This window comes from Siniperca chuatsi, linkage group LG13 (genome assembly GCF_020085105.1).
Source record: "Siniperca chuatsi isolate FFG_IHB_CAS linkage group LG13, ASM2008510v1, whole genome shotgun sequence".
NCBI lineage: Eukaryota > Metazoa > Chordata > Actinopteri > Centrarchiformes > Sinipercidae > Siniperca > Siniperca chuatsi.
This window is the reverse complement of record NC_058054.1, coordinates 17,021,529-17,044,317: the sequence shown is the minus strand read 5'-3', so window position 1 is coordinate 17,044,317 and position 22,789 is coordinate 17,021,529. Positions and strand designations below refer to the sequence as shown.

The 22,789-nt window shown below is 39.7% G+C and overlaps 3 protein-coding genes across 4 annotated transcripts; 2 read left to right on the top strand and 1 right to left on the bottom strand.

Moving 5' to 3' along the window:
- Positions 1 to 594: 594 nt before the first annotated feature.
- LOC122887029 (calcium-binding mitochondrial carrier protein SCaMC-1-like) lies at positions 595 to 6,525 on the bottom strand. The gene is made up of 10 exons (XM_044219824.1): positions 5,910 to 6,525; positions 5,614 to 5,740; positions 5,357 to 5,444; positions 5,091 to 5,202; positions 3,867 to 4,025; positions 3,604 to 3,756; positions 3,376 to 3,483; positions 3,097 to 3,264; positions 2,751 to 2,901; positions 595 to 2,158 (listed from the first exon to the last, which is right to left on the bottom strand). The coding sequence occupies exons 1-10, from the start codon at positions 6,078 to 6,080 to the stop codon at positions 1,977 to 1,979; spliced, it is 1,419 nt and encodes a 472-aa protein (XP_044075759.1). The 5' UTR covers positions 6,081 to 6,525; the 3' UTR covers positions 595 to 1,976.
- Positions 6,526 to 8,202: 1,677 nt separating this feature from the next.
- LOC122887030 (protein FAM102B-like) lies at positions 8,203 to 16,934 on the top strand. The gene is made up of 11 exons (XM_044219825.1): positions 8,203 to 8,615; positions 10,163 to 10,283; positions 10,557 to 10,586; positions 11,102 to 11,218; positions 11,703 to 11,749; positions 13,151 to 13,254; positions 14,026 to 14,121; positions 14,238 to 14,445; positions 14,907 to 15,043; positions 15,708 to 15,771; positions 16,056 to 16,934. Exons 1-11 carry the CDS (start codon positions 8,470 to 8,472, stop codon positions 16,096 to 16,098), a joined length of 1,113 nt encoding a protein of 370 aa, XP_044075760.1. The 5' UTR covers positions 8,203 to 8,469; the 3' UTR covers positions 16,099 to 16,934.
- A 673-nt stretch (positions 16,935 to 17,607) lies between these two features.
- prpf38b (pre-mRNA processing factor 38B) lies at positions 17,608 to 22,783 on the top strand. 2 transcript variants are annotated; one of them, XM_044219280.1, is made up of 7 exons: positions 17,608 to 18,053; positions 18,582 to 18,650; positions 18,889 to 19,040; positions 19,589 to 19,663; positions 20,214 to 20,271; positions 20,912 to 21,147; positions 21,342 to 22,783. In XM_044219280.1, the coding sequence occupies exons 1-7, from the start codon at positions 17,844 to 17,846 to the stop codon at positions 22,009 to 22,011; spliced, it is 1,470 nt and encodes a 489-aa protein (XP_044075215.1). In that variant the 5' UTR covers positions 17,608 to 17,843; the 3' UTR covers positions 22,012 to 22,783. The 2 variants fall into 2 exon arrangements, with proteins under 2 accessions (XP_044075215.1, XP_044075216.1); XM_044219281.1 differs by lacking the exon at positions 20,214 to 20,271 and having other exon boundaries at positions 17,609 to 18,053; positions 19,589 to 19,649.
- The last annotated feature ends 6 nt before the right edge of the window (positions 22,784 to 22,789 follow it).

The following is a 22,789-nucleotide window of genomic DNA, read 5'->3' as shown; positions in this document are numbered from 1 at the left end:
GTCTTAACATCCTTGCAGTGCTCCAGTCCTCTTCCTGGAGCATAGTGAACCTCAGTAGTAAGCAGTATGATACTGCACACCGTTTGCTACAGGGAGGGTTCTGATATAAGCCTGTATATTATTGTTTTGTCTGCATGCTGTGCAAATAGATCAAGAGTAATTTCCAGAATCATTTGACCACCTACATTCATTCATTTGGTAAACCATTTTTGTCTTCCTCTTAATCTTGGGGAGAGTCCTTATTATGTTATCTTGAAATAAAATTCAAAAATGACTAGACCCCTTTGTATTGTGAATGAAAGCTAATTCAAATAATTGTGAGAACATGAGACTGACACGATGAAGCTAATGGAATATTTTCTCGGTCTTAGTTCTTAGTCAGTATTTTGTCTGCTTTCTCACAACAGCATCTCTATCATATATTGCTGCCCATTTAAACTCCATCTGGCTCTTCTATCGGGCCAGCTAGTATCCATTTTGTTGACCTAGATTGTGGAATTAAATTAACTAGCCTAAAAAAAACCTTTAGTCTAAAATGCTATAAGGATGTGGTTTACTTGTATTCTACTCATACACACACACCAATACATCAAATTCCAGTTTTACATGGAAACGTGTCCCATGTGCTGTCTTTATTAACCACGAGGTGGAGCTGTTAACACATCTCAGTGATCCCCACTCTGAAGAGCTGAACTTAACGCCACCAAACCTTTGTTCTGGAGTGAGCCTTCCAGTAAAGACCATGTTAGCTTCTATATGGAGTTATGTTCAGGTTAATGACCATCAAATTAAGACCAGTTTTAGTTTCTTAAAATCCACATTAATGTAATTTATAATAAAGACAGAAGGCAGATTGTCATCTTACATGGTAGATGAAGATTTCCCACCACTGGGCTATATGGAAGAACAAGTAACAAAATGTTAAATGTAACAGTATCCTGTTGTGGGTGTGTATTTCTGTATTTGTAGGTGGAGATCTTTGTTGAAATGTGAAGTGGCACAAGACAAAAAAACATGTCAGTCCAATGACCAGTTATTACTGTTTTCTTACAAATGTTACCATGTTACATAGTAGTAACCATCATTAAAACCCATAAATAACCATAATATATATATATATATATATATATATATATATATATATATATATATATATATATATATATATATATATATATATATATACAGTACATAGATACAGTATATATATAGTAAAAAACATATCTGTTGATGTCAGAAAGTTCACATCGAGTAGCTGTAAGGCACATGTAAATGATTATCAAATAACACAGAATGGGGAATTAGTGATTTTCACATTGCACAAGATGCATGTGTCTTTGTGCACACAGTATTCCAGTGTTAAGTTAGTGATTTTTCAGGGCCTGTTATTTTTAGTTGACAGCTCTAGGGTAGGTGTTTACAACTTAGAAAAGTTTTAAATGACCTCTAAAGGGTGTGGATTTAAACAATTCAACTGGCATAGTGTCATTCTGCTCATTCAAATAAGACCATTAACTCTGCTGTGTATCCTGTTTGGATGAGCTCCACCTTTCTTTAGAGAAAATATTTCTTTTGTTACCAAAAAGCACACCAGCATGCCCCACTGAGCTACCATTTTGGTTTGATCACAGTTTTAAAAGACTAACAGCAGGATTAATTAAACAACTCCTCATTTTTATATACAGTACTATCTTTGTGTCAAATATAGTTTTTGACAGTTTATCAATTTTGGGAGTGTGTTAAGTGTAACAGTAGGATAAAAATTAAAGCATGCTCACCACAAATGATAAATGCTTTAGCTACTGACAGACAACCCTTAGTGGGACACATAAACTCTTCCATCCACTGAACTCCTGTGCCAGCTGGTGGAAGTCATGCTCTGTATGTCTGATGTCCGTCTGTTTTCTTGGAGTTATTTCAGGCATTTTCAAGTCTGACAAACACAGTAAATGTTCTTCTTTCATTTGCTTGCAGCATCATTTGGAGATTCCTAAGCCAGTCTTCATGTATTCATAAACCACATAGCTAATACTGACAGCGGGAATGACTTTCATGAAGTTTGGCAGGATGCCCCGGTAGAGTCCGAAAAAGCCATCTTTGGCTACGATCTTCTTCATCAGACTACTCATGGAGGGCTGGTCCGAAGAATCCAGAGACGCTGGCGAGAGAAAGTCAGTTAGGGAGGCAGTGTTGCAACTGAAAACATGCTTTTTATTCTTGTACAGTATGTTAAAGGAGGCTATATTTGGGCAACAGCTGCAGCTCCAAATATACAGTATAAGAGGTAACTACTGAAAATAAAATATTTCAATACCCAGAATACTTGCAGATTGTTGTCATTGTGTAGTTTACTCAGAAAAGGTTTTTTTTAAATGTCAAATTATGGTTTTACCCAAATTTCTCTGGATAGAGAGCGCTCAGTTGTTAAAGAGACAGTAACCGTATTTATGTAATTTTGATTAGTCCGTTTGTGCGGACATTTTGCTGTCCATACCTTACACCAGACAGCACCTTAAATCACAATTTCATCTCAGGGTATAATTTAATTGAAACAGGGATGCCCTTCTCCACTGCAGCCCACTTATACTATGTTGGCTCTAACTCAAGTGTATGTTTACAGAAAATATCGGGTACCTTTACAGAGCTTCGTCACCACCATCTTGCCTATCATGAAAAATACTATGCACTGCGTAATTATGTGTTATGTAAGTTTTGTCATCACTGCTAATCAAATGTCAGACTAAGTTTACCTTGTGCCTGCATCCGTGTGCGTACAAGTGCGAGTGGATAGCTGGCCAGCTGGCCGCAGGTACTAGAGATGGTCCCGCAGCCCACCAGCACCAGAACTCCAGGGTTAGCTGAGTCTTTGGCGTGGTACGAAAACCAGGCGTTCTTCAGACTCTTCAGAAAATTGACAGGGATTGGAAAAATTCAACACAGCATAGCACAAGAATTAATTTCTCTGATTAAATATAATGTAGCCCAGCAATCCAGCATGAAGTGGTTTATCATGCATGCAAATGAGTTAATTTAACAAAGTGCACTCTGTTGTGAAACATCACTAAAGGGGCAGGATACATCACCGAGACTGCATACCTCATAAACAGCGAGGTCTATCCCAGCATAGGGAATGATGCCCACTAAGTTTGGAATGTAGCCCTTGTAGAAAGCCATCACACCCTCCTTCCTCAGGATCTTTTTGGCACAGTCAAACATCCCTGAATACTGGCCAGTTTTCCTCAGGGTCAGTCTAGTTTTCAATACCTTAAAGAGAGAATGTTTTGGCAAAAACTTCAAAAATCTGACTTCATTCTATTTGAACGCATCCCATGAGTGAGACGGTGTGATGAAACAGAGATGCAACAGTTGTCCTACCTCCATTGGGTAGATGGCTGTCTGTGCTGTGGCCCCAGCCAGAGAGCCAGCCATAAATCTCTTGTGTGTCTCAATCTTCTTGCCCTCTGATGACAACAACCTTTTATACTACAGAAAACATACAAATGTTAAGAAAATAAATGATCTGTATTCCAAATATCTGCAATGTTATAAAACTGATACCTTCAAATATATTAAATGTGCACTGTACAGCTTACAGTCCCTTACTTGTTCATATGACATGAATTTGATTGCTGTCTCAGGTGCAATCTTTAAAACATTGATGCCGTTTCCCCTCCACAGCGAAGTTAAACCTCCCTCTAAGATCATCTGCTTGAAGCCGCCAATCAGGCTTATCGGGTTGGTCTTAGAAGAATGAACCTGCAGTACAAATATATAAGGTTTGCAGGACTATTGTAGCACACATCTATTTCTTAGCCTATCCTTTGAGGGAAAGAATACATTTGACCATTTTCTTCCATATATTTCACCTGCATGAAGACTTTCATTCTGTCCAGGGGGGCAGTGCCAGTGCGAGAGACGGCCCCCGCCACTGCACCTGCACTAAGCTGCTTCCACCAGCCACCTGAGCTCTTCTCCTCCTCTGTGAATTCATCTGGGATGGCAAGACTATCACCTATGTCCAGCACCTAGTGATTACATGAAACACATTTACTCAAATCACTTTTATTTATTGACACTGGTCAAAATGAAGACATGTCTTGTCATCATACTTGCTCTTGCCAGAGCTATAAACACATAACACTCAGTGGTGTGTCAGTTTACGGCCATAATAACTACTATAAGATGTTTACGTATTACTTACTATTATTATATCACAATTATTTTGCCTTTGGGAACGTAGCTCTCTCAGGAAGGTACATGTCTCAAGCACTTCTCCTTTTGAGGTCTATGTTCGCAGTGATGCAGCAAGTATATTTTTAATCTTGCCAAATTACCAGTTGTACACAGGAGAGAGAGCATCATTTACAAAATCTTTAAAGTAAGGTTTCAGCCAGGAAATAAACACATTAGAAGCATAACATGCTTCTTTTCACTGTATATTTGGTAAAGTTGTTCGTTTTAACAAATAAACAATGAATTGAGCTCCTTATCCTTTAGCTAGAACTGCTTGTGAGGTCATAATCACTGAGCCGACTGAACCCTCCTCTTGCATGCTTTAGCTGTTTCAGATAAACATGTCCAATGTTTTTCCGAAAGCATGTGACAAACACAGTGTGGTGGCAATGTAATGCAACTCTGCAGGGAAACACAAAGGCTGCGTGTATCCTGCAGTCACTGCTATGGCACATTTATGGTATGAGAATGCAGTTCTTAGGTTTTGTGACCTAAGACACCATTAATGTGCAGTGCAGTGACAATTTGGAAACATTTAGACACAAAAGAGAGGCAGTGTTTTGCTCGTGATGGAGCCAAATATCTTGTGTAGTTTGAGAATTACCAAATCAGTCAATGACATCTTTATTTGTACTGAGACGAGGCGGAGGAGCAAGCTGAGGGAAACAGAGTGTAGTGCTGTGACCTAATTATGTTGGGACTTTCAAAGCTGCTCCCAAAATGTGGACTGCAGAGGAAATCCATAATATCTAACACAAGAGGACTAGACGACATATGCTTTATCCCACAGCAGTTGCGTCTGCATTTTTCTATAGAATGTATTTGGGAGTATTTGTGTGTGTGTGTGTGCCCCGTACCGTGGAGTGTTTCCAGTAGCGTAAGATCTCTTCCAGGTTCTGGGCTGGGTGTAAAAGGAAGTGTTCTCTCCACTCGTTCCAGTCCACCATCATGGTCCCATCATGGTCCATGCTAAGGAAACACAGAGAACCCTCTTTACCTACAAACTTATTATGTTGCATAACATTGTAATAAGCATCTAAAGCTTTCAAATGACACACAAGCAATATTTCTGGTCACATTGTAAATAGAAAAATGTTACAGTGGATAGAAGTGGAGGTCGAACCTGTGTAGTATTTTCAGGGCATTCTCTCTGGTGACATCCATGCCCAGCTCTGCAAGGGACTGCTGGATCTCTGAGGCATCAATGTGCCCTGAGAAAACATAAGAAACTCTACTCAGACATGCTGCAGTATAAACAGAGGATAGGTGGTTTTGTAAACATGCACTGGCATGTGTCATTATGTGTGAGCACTCGTGCCAAGTATTTTTTTTTTGTTTACAGTGAGGCAGCTCCCGAAAGCCGCTTCCCTCATCTCCTACCATCGTTGTTTCTGTCCAGACTTTTAAACGTCAGCCGCAACTTCTTCTCGTGCTCTTTCAGATATTTGGAGAACTCGTTGAAGTCGAGACTCCCGTCTTTGTTTTGGTCACCAGAAAACACAATTTTCTGCAGAGAGGAGATAAAAAAAAAATTCTAGTGGTTCATTTGCATCTCCCAGTAGTATCACACACACAGCCAGCCACACCGTCACACCAAAGAAATTCTAAGCAAAACGAGCAGGCCGAGCCCTGAATCTCCTGTCTATACACGACCCGCTTGGCCCCTGAGATTTTACCTGTGCGGCACCCTGGCGGAATATGCCCATTGCTTTGAGACCCGCTCGTAGTTCAGCGACATCCACCTTCCCATCTTTATTGGTATCAAGCCTCTCGAACAGGTCCTGGTATGACCTCTTACTGTCGGCATCCCAGCACCGGGCATTTGATAGTAAAAACGTCCGGTACATAGTAGCGCTAATGTGGAAGCGGCGTCCAGACGAGTTGTCCTGCAGTCAGGATCTGATTATAAATCCATACTGAAGATCATTCATAAACCCTACTAAAATCCAAATACGAGCTCGGCGTTCGCGATGAAAAAAAGGGGTTTCCGGTCACTTTATGTTGCAGAATGTCCCATGCAAAGGTGTATGTCTATACAGCGTTTCAGGGGAACTGCAGTAATCGAGGGCGGAGCTACGTAGCTACTTGACGTTTTCTACGGAAAAGCAGGAAAGATGGTAAAATAGAAAAGTGGTGAAATAAACAACCTCTGGATTAAGCATGTGCATAATCCGGCTTAAGTTTATAGTGGACTTCCCCATCTGCTTTTTTTTAACCCCTGTTCCGTGTGATATGCAATGGTGCATTATAGGGGAAATGTAATCTCTTCATCTAGCAGGACGTGTCAATACAGAGAGAGCGAGAGAGGGGAGAAACACATAGCATAGTATTCCCTACAGCGCAGCACCGCTAGTCGCCACTGGAGGACGCTGTTTCCTCGCACAAAAGGTGGCGCACACAAGAAAAGGAGTCAGGGGCCCTGTGTGTGGCATCTCTGGGCCCTCAACAAAATCACGGACTAGTGAATTTCACTGGTGAATTGGTATTATGACTGTCTATGGTGTTCATTCAGCTCAGTGGCCATTTTTGAGACCCTATATTGTTGTTGAGCAAAAGACATTTAGGCCTTTAGATGCAGTGGTTGAAAGTAACAATCCATTTACTCAAGTCCTGTGCTTAAGTACATTTTTAAGGCACTTCTACTTTAGTGTGTGTATTTTTTTACTACTGTACTAACCCATATTTATTGGCTTTTTATTTTTAACCATCCACTGGAGTGCCTGGAATTGGATTTATCATGCCCCACCCCATGGGCATTTTTTCCTCCTTTTTAATTTCTTTCAGAATCAGAATCAGAAATACTTTATTGATCCCAGAGGGGAAACTCTTTTGCTACAGCAGCTCACTATCACGTCAATGCACACAGGAATAGAAGTACTAAGCAAATCAAAATATAATACGCTATAATATAGGTAAGATAAATTAAGTACAAAGTGGATATAAGTATAAAAGCTAAAATAAATTTAAGTACCAAAGTGGATTTAGAGGTTGATAAGTATGTACGGTATAATACTTGAGTATTTCCATTTGTTGGTACTTTCTTCTTCTACTCCACTACATCTCAGAGCGGAATGTGCTTTTAACTTCACTACATTTGTCTATATTTAGCCAGAGCTACTTTTCAGATTAAGAATTTACACACAATAAAAACATATGGACAGTTTGTAAAATACTGTATGATGCATTTTTATAGATTAAACTACCCAGCAGATCCAATAAAATTCGCCCCACCTCAACCAGCTACATCATTAAAATGCTGATTACTTATGCTTGCTAATGCATCAGTAATAATAATCCAATAATATATAATAATGATAATAATTCTGTTGTTTTTTTTAACGCACACTTTGTTGATAATACTTCTGTAGGCTACTTTTAAGTAAATAATTGAATGCAAGACTTTCACTTGTAAAAGTGTATTTCTGCCAGGTGGTATTGCTATAGGAAATGATCTGAATACTTCTTCCATCACTGTTTAGACATAAATAAAATATTCAGCAACATAAACTGTATGCTCATTGCAGCATTAATGGTTTATTAGCTTTTGCTGTGGAAACCTACAGATTACAAGTTTCAAGTTTAATTTAAATGTCATTAGAACCATAACAAAATTAGACATCTTTTCAAACTGAGACTGTATTATATATCTATATATGTATACACTGTAGGGTGTACAGTCGGACAGTCTGACATAATAGTTAGTTAATTAAGTATTGTAACAGGTTTCAGTTTGTGTTGTCATATGCTTTTCGTGCATATATTATTTTTGTCACGTGTCAGCTGAATGATAGATATTCTCCCTTCTAGTTTTCCCACTTATGTTTCACACAGTCGTTTGTGGTCACAGGAACAATGTCACTTCAGTGCATTCAAGTGTGACTGTGAGTGTGGCGCCGGAAATAGTATTTCTCCTCACAGTGGGCGTTTTGAATGAGTTTCAGCCGGACATCCAGTAAATTGCGAACCGCCATCATGACCTCTCTATTTTTTCATCCAGCTGCAGTGTCCAATCAAACGATGGAATTTCCCTCACGTCATGAAGGATATTTTTCAGTGGGTGGGAAGGAGGAGATTTGAACTTTGAATCGTATCCGCAGACTACAGCAACTCAGCAGTAGCAGCAGCTGAGTGAGCAGCAGTGACAGCACAGGGGAGGGGACGTGTTCAGCTGTCCGTCAGCTTTACCACTTCAGTCTGGGCTTGTTGTGCCCTAGTCTCGCACATTTAGGACACACCATGTCGTTCATCCTTATGAAGAAAAAGAGATTTAAATTTAAAGTAGACATCGACTTGGAGGAATTGTCATCGGTTCCCTTCGTAAACGTAGTTTTATTCTGTAAAGTTAGACTCCTGGATGGAGGCTTTGCCGAAGAGTCGTCTCGGTAAGATTATTATTATTTTTTTGCTATTTATAGCTACAGTTCACTGGTTGTTCGAACAAGATACAATTACGTTAAATTTAAGCGACATTTGTTTATAAGTCCCTGTTTAGTTTTCGTCGGACACCTGTTAAGTATTTGTTGTCTCGGTTTTGCTAACTTATTATTGGCAACGACGGTTGTCTGTGGCATTTAACGTTAATATGTAATTAACGTTTAACTACACCACAGTAGCTAGCTATCTGCTAAGTTAACCAACGTTTTAACGCTACTTATTCTACTACGCTAGCTAAAGCTAAGCAGGGAACTGTATATAAACTTACCTAGCCAAAAGTTGAAGACTTGCTGCTGTGTGTAAGGAGACAGTACAACCCAGGAGTCTGCGATTTAACGTGATTTTAAAAGAGCCAGTGACGCTAATTAGTTCAATGAAATATTGATTATTATGTCTGATAGATAATTAGTTTTTTCGTTGTCCTATGTTTACGCACTTGATCAAAACAGTTGCTAAGCAACACGTAACGTTACTGCAGGTTAATGTAGAGGAGTAAATGGAGTATTTCAGTCAACAGTTGGGTGTAAATAATAATAATAGTTGTTATAATAACAATAATAACAATTTGGAGATTGTTTAATAGAACAGAGACTCCTTATGACGGCGAATTTGTTTTCTTTTTAATATGCACGTTTTGTTAACTTTATCTATTCATTGTTTCTATTGATGACAGTGACGAACAAAAACAGAATTTTCTTCCATTGCAAATGAGTATTTCAAGGTTAACTGATCCCCTCGGGTCTGTAATTATAACTGCTTGTAGCATTTAAATGAGTCATTCTGGAAAAACGGACACAGCACATGTCAACCGCTAACTCACGTTGCTTTGCCATGGTAACTGTCTGTTCCTAAAAACTACAGTGTAAACACTGTATTCTTAGTTTTATCCTGCTCCAAACTAAACTTTTTGCCTCTTTATCTAATACAAGCATATTGACAATCTTGTTTATGATGTATGGGGTGTATGAAAATACTTAAGTTCAGTGATCAGCATCATCTACTCTGTTACATTCTGCATGTACCCTGTGAAGTCAAATTTACTAATATAATCCAAAGTCACAGATCATTAATTTGCCTCAGAGGACTGTCTTCTTCCAACTGTCAAGTACAGCGAGCATCCCATCACAGAAGTTAGGTCAACATTCATACACAATAACAATATTATTAGCAAATGTTTGCAAAGGGTGAGTGAATACATCATCTAATTGAACTTTGTAGGAGACAGCTCAAAGCCTAAAGGAAGATCATAAGCTCATTTCACAGACTACATTTTTTTTTTTTTAAAAATAGCTACATTCTTCAACATATTCTGATTGAATTAGAAACATGCACAACTTTGTCTTTCACTCTTGATGGTCTGGGACACATTTGCATCACATGCTCCGTGGGTAATCCATGCATAGATCTGGCCAATTCGTGCTCTTTCAGTATTCAGTATGCCTGTGTGTTTTACCTTCTGTATGAAGTAGTGTTTCTAAATGTGCTTCTCTCACAGGGAACCAGTCCAAGCCAACTGTGTTCACTGGAAGAAGAGATTCTCTTTCATGTGTAAGATGAGTGCCAATGCTGGGACAGGTGTACTAGACCCCTGTTTGTGCCGGGTGTCTGTGCGCAAGGTACAGGACATTTTTCTGTTTTGTTTACAAAATGCATAGTAGCAGTTTTCCATAGCAGAGTCCAGACAGTTAACTGAGACTTGAATTTGCTAAGAAAATGTTTGTGTACATAAGATCAGAAACACTGTTAATTTGTAACCAAACCACAAGTGCTTTGTGCAGACAATGGCCTTGCTGCAAGGCGTCACAAATGTTTGAATGTAAATAGCGTGTGAGATAGTAACGAAACAGGCAAATGTAACCTCACTAATGTTTGTGTTTTTGTCATTTTAGGAACTGAAAGGTGGAAAAACATGGGCAAAGGTAATACTTCTGTTCTAAAGTCTGTAGACTGGCATTTGTTGTAAACATAGCAGCTTAAGTACCAGAGACCCATTAGAACAGTCTTATCATAGAGTGTATGTGATAACAGTCAGCCTCCAAGTGCCCTTAGAGGACTTTTCGGTGAGGTGAGTCTATTGCCTAAGAAGTTTCCGGCTTTGGTTACTGATTGAAAAATCTGTAAATAAAAATCTACACCATGTTAACCAGTAACTTCAGTGATGAGTTAAAGAATTAGGTTCTCTGATTTCTCAAGGATTGAAGGTCCCATTCCAGACACGTGTGGTGTGTTTCCAAAAACCTGAGCCGGGCTGGATTTTTCATGTGTAGATTACTTTATGTTTTATAACACCACATAATCATAGGATGATGCTTTATGTACAAAAAGATTGTTAACACTGTTCAATACAATTTATATTCAGCAAAATCCTATTTTTAACCATTTAAACTGACTGTCAAATGGTTCAGACTGGTTGATCTCTTGTATCCATGTGCAGCTGGGCTTTGCTGACTTGAACCTGTCTGAGTTTGCTGGATCTGGCAGCACTACACGACGATGTCTCCTAGAGGGATATGACACCAAGAACACCAGACAGGACAACTCAATTCTGAAGGTGCGGTAATGCGTGACAATGCCTACCTCCACAATCCTCCTTTAAATACTGTTGAAAATGATCTTAGTCTCTACCACACTGGCAATGTTTTGGTACTGTCCAATAATTTATCCTTACACGTCTATAAAAACATAATGCATTTTAGCAAATCGTAGATAAGCCTAAAAAGGATTTTTGCGAAACTGCATTGCTCTAAAGTAAATCAGTAGTTCTTGAGTTCATCTGCAGAAGTAGACACTTCTTTGAAAATTTGAAAAAGGTATGTTTATGGCATGGATGGAAAAGTTGAACTCCCTGACAGTTGATGCAGAACATGTTTGAGCCTGTGATCTACAATGGGGCTTACATTTCACAAAGTGTTATTCTAAACCTTAGTTAACAGCAACCCTATCAAACCACACCATACAGGCTTTTTTCTGCCTCACCGGTAGAGTTGCTTGTCAGCCTAAAAGTTACATTACTGTTCTTCCTTTTCCTGTTACAGGTTGTCATCACTACACAACTTATGTCTGGAGACCCCTGTTTTAAAACGTAAGAGCTCATTTTACGTTATTAATCTTCATTCATTTTTATTGCTCACCCATCCAATTTTGAATATCATTTCAATCTGAAACTTGTAACTAAGGAAATGTTGACTTGTCTTTTAACTGTATTCAGCTACAAGATGTTATAATCATGGTTGCAAAGAAAGTATATACCCCACATATAAAATTCTGCATCTAACCACAAAGGAAAGTGTTTCACATCACATCCTGTCTGTCACCAAACTGAAAACACACACTCTTGTCTGCTATTACCCACAGAGTTGAAAGTTATGAAGTATTATTTTGTAGCTGAGATCTTTAGCTTATCTGAGAGCTAATAACACCTCACCCAGACATTAATCAGGCCAACCTCATTTGTGAGCAACAGCTGATATGTGATCAGCCCAGAGGTTGTATTGTCTCTTTTGTCAAGAGCTGTATGTAGAGCAGTTTCTCACGAAGGACGTGATGTAACATCACACACCTGGCAAAGCTTGTACCATGTGCAAACAGTTAGCTTTCTTCAACCAACACGAGTCATTCCCTGTATTCTTTTATGTTCCAACTCCCTCTTGGTGTAATAATACACACGCTGCTACCTAGGTAATGTGTAAAATGTAAACTCAAGGATAGCCTAGTCATTCTTCCCACGCAGTGTTACTCATTGTGTTTGGAGGATTGTCTGTCACTCTTTGTCCGCCCTCATTCCTGTGTTTAACACCGCATGTCAGTAGCAGAGAAGTGGGGTTTTCTGTGTTAATGTCTGACAAACCAGGAGTTTCTAAAAAGTAATTGTCATTCTGTGTTAATAGACTTAAATGTGTTTAAATATCAGTTTAGCCATTACACATGACAGTATTTTTACATGTAAAGGTATGTTTGATGATAAAAACAATATTTTAGTTGCAAGATTTCTCAGTAAAACAATATCACTAATAGTGCAATTTGCCCTTTAATATCTGAAGAAGCAGAGATAAGAATCAGCTTGACCTTAATGACATGTATAGTCTGAAACAAACAAAAACCAACCCAGTGTTACTGCAGTTATAGAGTGATCACCTTATTGACTGTGAAGCAGAGGAATGTGCCAATTTTAATATTGCATATATTGCATATAAGCAATATTTTGTCATTTGGTTGGCATAAGTTGTCTATAGAAAAATGAGTCAATCCCAGGGTAGCAGCGTGCATTGCTGAGTGCTGCGCTGTTTTTGTATCCAACCACCAGGAGTCGCCAAAGTTCACAATTGTCAGTTCTACACAGCTTTAGTCAGGTTAGAGTCAAATTTTTAGTGTCTGTGTAAACATACTCAGTGTTGATAAAGCAGTTGATGGAGCTATTTTCCAACAATACCTAAGACACCACCCTGCTTCTCAGTAACATAACTCTTTCCTGTGTTCCCTTTAGTCCCCCATCTACAGCCATGACTCTGGGAAACCCACAGGCTGAAGCTGAGTGTCTCCTTGAGGACAGAAAGGGAGGGGACATGCACATATCCCATTCACTCACTGGTATGTATATATAGACTCTAAGACGTAAAAGAGTTTGCTGTACCTTGCAATAGCAACATTTTAATTTCTCAGTTCTTGACAAAAGCAATGATTTTGTTGTAGACAGTAGTTTTGATAAGGTTCTACAAAGAACCATCCTTCATGAGGTACCATGATTATTCAGGAGTCAATTTCAAAATAATAAGTTTTTTTCTTTTCACAAGCCTCTGATTAAAAACCATCATAAAGAAACTAAAACTAAGTGAATCCTCTACGGTTTTACCTTAAACTGACAGTTCACCACAAAATCAAAAATACATATTTTTCAACAATGTCTCTTTGCAGAAATTATGACCCAGTGACTCAAGATAATCCACAGATTTGTTGTGAGCAGTTTGATGTAGGAACTATCGGTAGAAAGAAAATAGTTCCTACATCAAACTGCTCACAACAAATCTGTGGATTATCTTGAGTCACTGGGTCATGATTTCTGCAAAGAGAGTTCCTTGAGGTTTTTTTTGCGCTTTGAGCAGAACAAGCCGAGTGCCATGTAGTCCCATTATATTCAAAAAAATGCAGAAATCTCTACAGCCGATATCTCCAAAACGCGTCAACTCACACCAAAAGAGTCTAGATGAATAAATAGCACTACAGGTAAGAGGGAGAATATGTATTGTTGATTTTGGGGTGAACTGTCCCTTTAAAGAATAAACCCTTCCCTCTGAATAGAAGTTACATACATATTTGCTAATTGTTTTGCTTTCACTTTTGTGTGTGCGTCTTTTCATTTAGAGACTCCAGTTAAGTCAGTATCAGTCCCAGAGGAGCTGGTAGCGTATGGTCACTCTAGAACACCCAGCTATGCAAGTCAGCAGTCAAAAATCTCAGGTACCAAACACAGAGACACGTATTTATTCCCTTCAAACAAAAACAGCTTTACTACCACACCAGTTACACAAAACATAGACATAACCTTAGTGTTTTCTTTCTCTCCTTTCCTGTAGGTTACAGCTCGAATCACTCCAGTTTAACAGATCTCAGCCATCGGAGGAGCGCATCAGGAGGTTCTGCCTCCACAGGCATCGGCAGCATCCTGGAACACAGTGATCAACAGGGGGAGAGAGGAGAAAGGGAGAGCAGGACCACTCCCCCAGTCTCTGCAACCTGTCACCTTGCACTTGAACACCCCTCTACCCCTGCTAAAGTTCCAAGGTAATACACATAGTTTACCCAGGGTCTGAAATTGACACCTCACTTTTAGGTCTTTGCTTGTTTTCTGACTTTAAAACATTTCATAAAGAAAAACTAATTCGATCCACTCCAAGTGACAAGGTTTAAAGTCAACACAGTTCAGTGCTCACGCATGCATACATGATTCACATGATTGGCTGGCTATGATCTGCACTGCTTTATAATTACCAGAAATGATGAAACACTGCTATACAGTTAATATCAAAATGTGTGTATTCTTTTTTATTTTCTTGCCTTCTTCTCACCTTTCCTTTTAACATACTTTCTATGTTGGTTTTGACCTTTGTGTATAATGACCTTGTTATAAACAAGCCATGGGATGAGACTGTAATGTTTTCTGGTCCACTGAATATATTGTGTCATGTCTTTTGTTTTCATGTCCATTTGTGTAATATTCCACCCTGTTTCTGTTTCTCCATTAGGCATCCAGTAAAGCAGAACTCAATGGAGAATCAGCTGAAGAGAGTTGATGCCACCAGGGTGGATGCTGATGACATAATAGAGAAAATCCTGCAGAGCCAGGATTTCAGTCATGGCTTCTTGGACTCCAGTGCAGAGGGTGTGTACATCTAATCCATAACTTAGTGGATTTACGAAGGCTGGCTTGGAAAGTTGCCTACCATCCTGCTGATGGGATCAAATTACTGTGAGGTGTTGCAATTCAATAACGCAACGTCTTTAAGTACCTCTTTCAAATGCCGAATGATGATTAGACATTTATGATGGCTAATCATAAACTGGACGTCACTTTGGACCATACTTACATACTTACCAGCCTAAATATTAAGGTTTATTTGATTAAGGATTACAGAGATTAGGTTGTATATTATTCCTATGAATACCACAAGGGCAGTTTAACCTCACTGATAGCTGAGCACACATTGTGGCTGCCATGTTATAAGCCCTTGTCCTTAACCAAACACTTATTGTAGAGGGTCATTTATTGTGTTCAGAAATGATGACTCTCCCTATTCATTTGAGACGGATGTTGCACACATTTTTAGTGTGGGAGGGCATCTTTTGATGGTGTTTCTCAACTATTAACTACCTCCCTGGATGCTCCCTTGTTAGCTGTCTCACCAGCTTCCCTACAACGTCCCCCTATCAATTGTCATATATTTTTAGAATTTCTAGAAACTAAGTGTGTGCCATTTTCAAACCCTGACTGTGCACTGATTGGCAGTATTCTTACTTCTAATGTGTGTGTATGTATGTGTCCGCAGAGGAGGGGCTCAGCTTGTTTGTTGGTCCTGGCGGGAGTACAGCTTTGGGAAGCCAGCACACTAGGTGGGTGTGATTATGTAACTGTGGATTGTGGGTACCGCGCAGCCGGCATTTACTACAAATATAAATTCATTGCAAATATACTAAAAGGGGATTCTAATAAGGAATCTTTATATTAACCACATGACTGATCATCGTGTTGTTTGTTGTTCAACATGTAAAATTTCATGTAAAGATACTTTTAATTAACACAGTGTTAGTTCTGCACATAAAAGAATGCACCACAACCAAATCTGAAAACCACCCTCGTTTCCTGTCATGTAACACATCGTGGTGTTCTCTTTCAGGGTCGCAGCTGGAGCCTTTGAGCAGGTGGTGATCAAGCGCTAAGGTTTGGGAAATATGTGTCTGTCATAAAGGGTGCCGTATTACACTGATGCGGGGGGACACAAGACTGAGTAGTGGAGGTGCCATCAGAACTTGCTCCAGCCTCACTCCAGGAGATTTAAGTACTCTTATGCAATCCCTCTGCAGCGGACCTACAATGTCTGTTGACCAGGAGAGCCCCCTAGTGTTCAAGAAGTGGAGGTGAAGGCCACATTATTGGGACATGTCGGTGACAGAGAAAACTGGTGTGTTGAATGAAAACTAGGGGTTAGTACTGTATTTTTTCACATGTTGTTCACCCTTCTTGGTGACATTTGGAGCTGTTAAGGGGTTTCCCTGTTATTTAAAAAAGTATGTCATAGGATCCAACATGTTTTTACTTTGGTATGGTTGATTTTGTTTCACCATTTTACTTGTACCAGAAGTGGCTTGATGGGGGGACTGTGTCCGTTCCTTGAAGCCCCATATATTTAAAGTAATAGAAAACTGACACTGTGGAATTTACAGTGGTTACAGCACCATTGTGTGTCAGTAGCTCAAGCCTGTTCCACATAAACACCTCTGTTCACCTGGTTGTGAGGGAGGATGAATGTCTTTAAAGTACCATTCGGTTTTTATGTTTTGTTCCTTCGGTATGATATCTATTTTGTGTGTGCGCGTGTATGTCTGTTGTCTGAAAAGTCAAAAGGAATGAATTTATTTTTTACCACAGATTTTCTAAATGTGCCAAACTTGTAAAATGTATATTTGCTGCCACTTAAGAAGTCACATCAGTAGTATGTAAACTATGTATGAAAGTCAACTGTGTAAAGCACATGTTTTTAAGATATCTCTATGTTGTTTTTAAGATGGAAGAATGTTGATGGTGTATTTAAGGCCAAATAAAAAGGAAAAAAAAAAAAAAAAACGTGCACTCTGTATAACTCCCAACCACTTATGTGCTACATTTCACTAGTATTTTTGCGAAAGGGGTGTGGAGGAAAAATTTATCCAGAATTAAAATGAAAGGGAAAGTAGAAAATTAAAAGAGAAAAGGGCAAATAAATTATTATACTTTACTACCCTGGATAAGCAGGGCATAATTTAATGTTAAAAGGAAAATGGAAGCTGAAAGGTAACTGGTTATTGAAATGATTAATGGATATTGTGAAACGCCAATTTGAAACTGGAAAGTGAAATTTAAACTCTTGAAAGGGGCATACCATAGACTATAAAACAGGGGCACACTGAAACATTAACAAGTTCAACAAGATCATTTCCGATTTAGGCTAAACAAACATTTCAAAGTAAACGTCTACTGAGTACATTGACATGAAAAGCACAAAAAAAGTTACCATTTTTAAATACACCATGGAATAAATATATAGTGATTAGACATTCAGAAGCCTTAGATATATTTGTTTGCACATTCATCAAATATAATTTAAACCATTTAGTGTATGAGTACATGCTTTTATTTTCAAAATTAAACATTCACGTACAGACGTATCTACGGTCACAGCAGCAGTCCTTTCACATACAGTCTATGGTTCACACTGCACCACGATACAGTTCCGGTTCCCACCTCGCAACAGCACTTTAGCTACAACGACGGCGGGAAGTTGTTATCATCAATTTAACCACAAATCAGGAACAACTAAAAGGACGAAATTGTTAACGATTGACATTTCACTATCTAATATTGATGGATCTGTAATCGGAAATACGCTAACTGTAAACTAAGTTTAGCGGCGTGGGATTCAGCTAACATGGCTAATGTCGGAAACCAGCTACCAACACAGGCCGTTAGCAAGCCTGCTGCAGGAAAACATGGAAATGTATTGCCCCTGTGGGGCAACGAAAAGACTATGAACCTCAACCCAATGATCCTTACAAATGTGCTGTCTTCGCCATATTTCAAAGTTCAGCTTTATGAACTAAAGACCTACCATGAAGTTGTTGACGAAATCTACTTCAAGGTAACGTTAGCAAATGCTAAACCGCATGCTAGTTAGATAACCCTTGTACAGTCAAGGTAGCGCAACCGCAGTCGTCAAAAAACAAGAGGAACTGGGATCAGACAGCGCTAGTTTAAACTAACTTATTTTTAGGACTCCAGAAGATGTCTGCTTTTTTCTTATAATTGCGCTCAATTATGTAGAACGCAGTGTTTTTATTAATAACGTTAACTTGTAAGTTAGCTAACGTTACCTAGCGACTAAGCTAAATCAAATAAGGTGGCGTTAACTTCAGTTGGCTGCCGTTATAAACAGAACAGTTTAACGTCACGTCTTCACTCAGAATTAGTTGGAGTACAATTCTTTTGGTATTTTAAAAGGCTAACATTAGGACAGTTCAGCATTGTTATGGATACGTGTTAAGCTGTGTGATTAATTTAGAGCATTTCTTACGAAGCCGCTAGGATCTTTCTGATGTGTGTGTATAACGGCAGCTCAAATAAGGTCTCGCAGACAGGTGTGCATAAATTGTTCTCTGTGCACCTACAGGTGACTCACGCAGAGCCCTGGGAAAAAGGAAGCAGAAAGACTGCAGGCCAGACTGGAATGTGCGGAGGGGTAAGTGAGAAGTACGTGCTTTTTATATTCCCCATCTTTTCCCCCTCTATAGTTCCCATACCAGCCTGGATGATATTGCAAAGCATTCTGATGTGATGTACAAGTAGGACAAACTTACATGATTCAGTAGTACTTGAATTATTGTACTTCACTACTTGAGGGTCAGTCGTTGTGAATAGGTTAGCTGTGAATACTGTGCAATGATGTGCTTTTACAAACATGTCTTCATCCTTGTTAGGTGCGTGGAGTTGGGACTGGAGGTATTGTGTCTACTGCTTTCTGCCTCCTATACAAACTGTTTACTCTCAAGCTGACTCGCAAACAGCTTATGGGTCTGATCACTCACACAGACTCTCCATACATCAGAGCACTTGGCTTTATGTACATAAGGTATGTAAGGTTTTTGTGTGTGTGTGTGAGGTTGCCAAATTTGACCACCATAATTCTTCTATGTAGAAGTTTTTTCTTTTTTTTTAGACTTGCAAATATTCTGTGCATTACTATATGTTTTGCACATTTTGGTTAAGACATCATTTTGATTTCTGATTTACCTGCCTCTTTCAGAAGAAAGATGTTTCATTCTTAAGGCAACTTTTTTATTAAAAATATAATTTTAAGGCAAGTATCAATTAAGTGAGTTAATAGATGATAATAGATACTGTAATTACTAATGTTCTAGTTGAATGTTTCTACTATGTATAAGTGAAATGTGTAAGTGCAATGTAATTGTAATGTTTTGGCTGCATCTCTGATGTTACGCTCAATCATGAAAAATTTGATTTAAATCATTGCCCATATTAACCTCACCTGTGTGAAAATTAGTGTATGAAATATCACTGGAACAGGTCCCTTGAAAAAACATAGTGAAATCAGTGCAACATCGTATGATTCTCTGACACAAATGCTCATATTGTGCTCTCTGTTTTGTTCTACCTCAGATACACTCAGCCCCCAGCAGATTTGATAGAATGGTACGATGGCTTCCTGGATGATGAGGAGGTATGTCACCTCGGGTAATAATTTGATGTTTCTTTCTCTCTATTAAATACACAGTGACACAACACACGTTAAAAGCTGTCCGTTTCCTCCCCTTGTGATGCTCATAGCTGATTTTTCACCTTTGCCTTCATTTGGCTTAATTGTTCCCGGTTTTTGTCCTCTAAACCTGAGTAGCTAGGTTACTTGCTCACTGCACTGCTGCTGATTTTTATCAGGGTAAGTACCGTATATGATGCTGAGTAAATCTTTTAGTCAATGTAATATTAAGGCATGCCCTTTGTTTTTGACAAGCTTTTATCAGGACTCGTTGCACAAAACTAAATTTGGGATAAATAGCAATTGGAGCATTCATATAGATACACACTCAAACAGACAGACAAACACAAAGTATACAACACATGTCAACTGTTGCGTAAATCTATTTTGTTTTCTCCATATTCAATTAAAACATAATTTGATCCCAGGCTGTGCAACCAGGCCTCCTTTGATGTTCTGTTGCATTATATTTGAATTGATCATATGAAATCTTACCCAACTGGTTAATTCCCCTGTTTTTTTCTTTAGATGCCCATGTGCAGCAGGTGAATTGGATATTGTATCTCAGCACTGTTGGTTTGCGTGTGTGAGTGCAAAGCGGCTGTTCTCTACCATATAAAATTGATAACTCTTCAACTGGTGTGCACTTAGCTACCTGCTCCGATCTGTGCTTACACTGTGGGCAATTTTTACGCTCCTACGGCCCTTTAAGAGTTCATTGGGTGACTGAAGAAGGAAGCCAAGGCTTCTCTTTCTTTGTCCCTTTGGCTCAATGAGTATATTTCTCAATGTTTTCAGATACTGCTCACCCTTCCCTTCATTTCTGGTCTGTAAACAGTAGATGCAACTGCTTTTTGTAGATGCTGTTTTAAACATGATGTGAAGGAAAGAGGGGTGAATCTTACAAATATATAACATTTGCTTGATTATTAAAGCTCACATTGTAAATACAGACTCCAGGAACTGCCAGACAGTTAAGATGAGGCAAACTTTTGTGATATTTAGAGTTTTGTTTCCGCTATTTAGAGTGATCAAAGTAAAGCCAGGCACATTTGATTGATATGAGAGATTAAGCTAGATGAACAGAGGTGAAGGTTCAGTACTTGGTCATCACAAATAACTTTTTGATTTGAGGCAAGATTGAAAAAGGATTCAGATTTACCTGCGTCCTGCCTGTGTGTGCTAATTGAATTTTTCTATTGCTCTTTCCCATCGGTTTATTCTAGGAGCTCGACGTGAAGGCAGGAGGCGGCTGTGTGATGACAATTGGAGAGATGCTGCGCTCCTTCTTGACCAAACTGGAGTGGTTCTCCACTCTGTTCCCCCGTATCCCAGTGCCTGTGCAGAAGATTATTGACCAGCAGATGAAGGCTAGGCCTCGTAAAGTTGCTCAGAAGGAGACACAGGAAGACGAAGCTGCATTCGCAGAGTCAGGGAAGCAAGGGGAACGACGCCGCTCCAGGTAACTCCAAGACAGTAAACACATGGCTCACGAATGAGTTGTGTGTGAGCCATGTGCTGTAACTATGGGCAGGCTGGGTTTGTGTTTGTTTGATTTTGTTTTAACTGTTCCAGTTGAGCAACTGACCCTGAGTCATTAGGCAAATTTTTCTGATCTATCAGATATTCTGAAGCTAATGGTACCTTTCTTGCCAGGACACCCAGACGGACACCAAGCCCCAGAAGATCACCCAAACGGTCAAGGAGCAGGAGCCACCACCGTGAGAGAGACCGCCACGGCCCCAGCTTTGACCGAGAGCTGGAGAGGGAGCGTGACCGCCAGAGGAAGGAAAGGGAGGGCAGGGACCGGGATAGAGGGGACCGAGGGGACAGGGAGAGACGACGGTCTCGCAGCGCAGACAGGAACCAAGACCGGCGAGAACGCAGAAGAAGTCGCAGTGGCAGCCGGGACCGCAGGAGCGAACGTAGAGACAAAGAAAGAGACGGCGGGGATGACAAGAGCAGGAGGAAGGACAGGGAACACCATAAAGATAGAGGCGCTGAGAGGGAGAAGTCCAGGGATAAAAAGAGCAGGGGAGAGGCCGATGACAGGAGGCATAAAGACGATAGGGAGAGGCACAGAGAAGAGAGGAAGGCCAAAAGGTCGAGCCGGAGTCGAAGCAGGGAGAAGAGACACAAAAGTGGGGGAGAGGAGAAGAGCAGGAAACGAGAGCTCAGCCACAGCAGAGATAGAGACAGGGAGAGAGACGGAGAACAGCGTCCTCACAAACGTAGTCGTAGCAAAGAGAAGAGCCATCACCAGCGAGAGTCCAGTAATGATCATAGTAAACATAGTGAACGCAGAAGGAGTCAGAGCACTGAGTAAATGCCGCCTCGCAGCAAAATCACTTCTTCTACTCCTGTTTTTGGTTTCCTCCTTTTTTCTACCCAGCTGTCTGGTTTGTCACTTGTGCTAAAGAGGGAATGTCAACACATCGGACATCTGGCGTTGTTGTCTTTGGCCAATGTAATGTTGCTTTACGTCTTTTTCACTCCCCATTAGACCATTACTAGTCTTCACTTGAAATTTGAAAAGTGGCAAACATGGCATTTTAATTTTCTATGGTTCGTTCTTTTGCCCCAGGAAGATGTGGGTTTGTACATAATGTTTCAGAGGCTGTCTACACACGATACGTGGTCTGAGTTGCATTCGTTGCTGGGTTGGATGCAGCCAGTGCCAAAAGCTCAACTCAACACTATCGTCATGTAATTTATGTAATTTAAGAATAACTGTTATTTTCAGGCTGTAGAAAAGCCAAAACACATTTTTAAATTTGACTAATATTACAGTACGTATGTCCGAAGTGTCTTCATATTTAAGCTTCTTGGTCAGCTGACCCTTCAAACATGCTTTGAAGGGTCACAAGTAAACGGTTGAAGAAATCTGAGCGTAGCGGCGATGCAGATCAACAATGGCTCACGCCGGCACAAAGCAATTCTGTCCATGCTCGTGTGTAGACAGCCTGAGAATGTTTTAATCCTCTAAAGGGCAGTCTGCAAAGTGTAATTTTTACCACACACACTGAGCCCTGCTTGTGCTGTGTTTGGATTACTGCTCTGTTGCATTTTGTTTTCTAATAAAACACTTTTACAAACAACACGTG